The sequence below is a fragment of the Triticum aestivum genome, chromosome 3B (genome assembly GCF_018294505.1).
Source record: "Triticum aestivum cultivar Chinese Spring chromosome 3B, IWGSC CS RefSeq v2.1, whole genome shotgun sequence".
Lineage (NCBI taxonomy): Eukaryota > Viridiplantae > Streptophyta > Magnoliopsida > Poales > Poaceae > Triticum > Triticum aestivum.
Window position 1 is genome coordinate 27,133,165 of NC_057801.1, and position 3,729 is coordinate 27,136,893.

At 40.7% G+C, this 3,729-nt stretch overlaps 1 protein-coding gene across 1 annotated transcript in view; it reads left to right on the top strand.

Annotated features, from left to right (window-relative positions):
- Nucleotides 1-3,011, top strand: part of LOC123064488 (anthranilate synthase beta subunit 1, chloroplastic) — a gene marked incomplete in the record, with an annotated part of 3,636 nt that extends 625 nt beyond the window's left edge. The window contains 8 exon segments of the mRNA XM_044487965.1: nt 1-109; nt 203-366; nt 1,430-1,500; nt 1,616-1,653; nt 1,727-1,837; nt 1,911-2,010; nt 2,406-2,541; nt 2,619-3,011. Coding sequence (XP_044343900.1) covers nt 1-109; nt 203-366; nt 1,430-1,500; nt 1,616-1,653; nt 1,727-1,837; nt 1,911-2,010; nt 2,406-2,541; nt 2,619-2,735 — 846 coding nt within the window.
- Nucleotides 3,012-3,729: the final 718 nt, after the last annotated feature.

The window sequence follows — 3,729 nt, forward strand, 5'->3', positions numbered from 1 at the left end:
GCCTGCTCCCACCTCGCCATGGCCTCTTCACCGGCGACCACCAGCACTGCGTTGCGCTCTGCGGCGACATCCCCCGCCGCCGGTTTCGCGCGCCATCCAGCGACTCACCGTACGAATCGCTCCATGTTCTATGCCTCCATTTCGACGCGGGTCTACCGTATCTTGCATTGACTGGCTGGATCCCCTCCCAAAAACCCCGCAGGTCCTGAGAAAGGCCTGTTGGCCCTCAGTGGTAGGAGGGCCATGAAGCCGGTGGTCGCTGCCGCCGGGTCAGCCGCGCCGGCACCGGCGTCCGTCCGGTCAACAGTGAAGAAGCCCATCATCGTTATCGACAACTACGATAGCTTTACCTACAACCTGTGCCAGGTATATGGTTTCACAGGTAGTGGTGAAAGTCATGAATTCTGTTAGTATAATTTACTTTTGTTTCACCTGTCTTGTTTGCACTAAGATCAAATGATTTTATAGGCTATTGTTTGGAGATCTTACATGAATTTGTTTCTACATTTGAGAAAGTAACATGAATCTGCTAAATATTTTTGTACATTTGAGAAGTAACAAGAATCTGCCACAGATGATGTTAATATCTAGTAGTTTGTCCCAAACAATGTTGACAGTGGATGATAACTGATTGGCAACCAAAGTCGCAAGAGAAATTTTATTAGAAGTACAAAGTTGGATCCTCAGAACTATTAAAAGATTTTTCATTTAAAAGTACGCCCTTTCTGTGTAGCACTCCTTGTCTGGAACATCCAAATTAGAATCAAGAATGTATGATTTGGTTACGTTCCGTGTTTCTTTCAGTGGAGTATCTTCAAGTGCTTACTGACTCTTTTTTTGAAGTATTTGTCATTTAGAATGGTTCAGAAAATCTTCTACCAAAACAAACGTACACAACGATATAACATGTATCACTTAAACTGGATCACTAAATTAGACAAAATTGACTTGTTAAAGGTTATTTTAATATGTAACAGGAACCACAAAAGTATATTATTGGGAAATATTATCTGTGTATATCTTGATTAGGTTACCCAAGTTAGCATGATAAGTATACATTTATGAGTGGTAGTGATATGTATTTAGTGTTTGTTGTGAAAAATCATTCCTGGAAATAATCTGTTTAATATAGTTAAAAAAATTGTGTTTGCATGTCTTGAGCATGTTGTCTCTTACAATTGCTGAAGCAAAAAATGTAGCAAGGACTAAGGAGCGACACAACATATAAAGGAACAATTGTTTTTGATGAGGGACATATAAAGGAACAATTTGTTTAGATGTGAGAATAATATGGGCCATGGGGGGAAAAAAATCTTCAGAAGCACATGCTTATGAGATGGTTAAGTTTATTTTTCTACCTTTATATTAATATGGCATGAACACATGCTATGAGAATACAAGTCTTGCTGAAATTGAGTGTTTGATACAGTATATGGGGGAGCTTGGAGTACATTTTGAGGTGTACCGTAATGATGAACTTACCATAGAGGATGTAAAGAGGTATAGTTCTCTGGGCACATGTTCAATTACGATTTATTTTCTGTCTGGTCCATCTAAAGGGATTACACATATTACAACTTTGCTGATGATGTTCCTTTTTTAAAATCTCTTCTAGGATGAAGCCACGAGGAATACTTATTTCTCCAGGGCCTGGTAAGTTTCTTTTCTTGAATCTCATAACAGTTTTAAGTTTCTGAGCTTAACAGTTATATTCATATTTCTTTAGGCGAACCACAAGATTCAGGTATATCATTGCAGACTGTTCTGGAACTCGGGCCAACCATCCCAATATTCGGAGTTTGCATGGGTCTGCAGTGCATTGGAGAGGCTTTTGGAGGTTAGATTTATCTCTATGGACACAAGGTTTTTCATGACCTGTTCTTCTATCTTGCTGATGATTTTTGTTACAGGGAAGATTATTCGCGTTCCTTCTGGTGTGATGCATGGAAAAAGCTCCCCTGTTCACTATGACGAAGTTTTAGGAAAGGCCATATTCGAGGGCTTGTCAAAGTATGATTTCTCAACAGTTCAGTAAATCCCATAGATATTTCGGTTCTAGCTTACATTACATAACAGTCAACCGACACCGGTATTGCAAACATTAAATTACACACATCTCATGATTGCTTCTGATTTTTTATGATAATTAGGATTTACGAATGCTGTTGGGCTCTGTTTACCTGTTTAGAGCACTTGTTTTTGTCTTGAGAAATTCTGTAGCATGTGCCATGCAATGGTAAGTCAGAATGTCAACATATTCAGTTAGTATTGATGATAGAATTTTAGTCCGGAGTAGCTTCTTTTTTATCAGGGAATAAGTTTCTGCTTGTTTCCTTGTTCAGTCTGGCACTTATCCAAAGTGAGGCTTTTGGTTTGACATGATCCTTGATCACTTGCATGGACAGCCCTTTTACCGCTGCAAGATATCACAGCTTGGTCATTGAGAAGGAAAGCTTCCCACACGATGAACTGGAAATCACGGCATGGACTGAAGATGGACTTATCATGGCCGCCCGCCACAAGAAGTACAAGCATATCCAGGTATTTCTTAGCTCCATGCTTCATGCCGTGGTTGTCATGGTAGTACTAACTGATAGATTATAATGTAACTCTTTCAGGGGGTCCAGTTCCACCCAGAGAGTATCATCACCCCTGAAGGCAAGAGAATCATCCTCAACTTTGCGAGATACGTCGAGGAGTTTGAGAAGCAGGCCTCGGACTCAGTAGGGAACTAGAGTAATCGAGAAGTAGAGCACTTAGGGGAACTACATAGATGCTATTGTTGGGGAGGGGCCTAAGCCAAACAGATTCAGAGATAAGGAACGAGGGAAAAGAGCTTTCCGTTGCCATTCGCTTGGTTCATTGTAATAATGTTCATTGTGGATCGACATCTCTTGTAAACTTGATCAACTTTGTGAATCGCGGTGGCTCTTTGTGAACGATAAATCAGTGGAAGCTGAGCTGTTTAACATCTTGGACTGGTTCTGGGCGGGCCAGGCCTTGCCGTGCTCCATTTCATTGTTGGGCCCAATTGTTTTGGCAGCCTGAATATCATTTCCTCCGTCGTGTTTCACAGGTGGAATGAGTGGGCAAACATGTTTACCTGATCATACAACATTTTTGCCTCGATTCTGTACCGAATGTTTGGCCAAAAATGCTCTGAAAATGGTTAGTGAATGCCTCCATGGCACCATCAACATGTAGTTTTTTCTGCTACACTGTGCGGAAGGCTTTCATAAAAGGCCCTTCAATGCATTTGCAGGTACACTCAAGTTTTCCTGGTACCATTCCTGGAAGCCATAGGATATTAGGATGGATACGATCTGGATGGCCCATAGGTTTTGGTTAAACGGATATAAAATGTAAAGCTATCTGCTAAAAAGTGATTTTGACCTCCTCCCTCAAAATACTCCCTCCGTAAACTAATATAAGAGTGTTTAGATCACTAAAGTAGTGATCTAAACGCTCTTATATTAGTTTACAGAGGGAGTATGTATTTAACTGCGTTCAAAAAAAGTATGTCTTGGAAGTTACAAAATAAATATAGCCTAAAGCAGTCTTTGGTCACGTGACACATTTGAAGTGGTTTTTAGCACCTGAACTGCACATCATCGTCTGTGTGGCAAGTCCAAGTCACACCCTTCACTCAAAACTTCTAAAAAGAGAAGAAGAAAAACGTCTATGTGGCAAAAGAGTTGTTATTTGTACTCCTAGATAGAACCCTCGTGT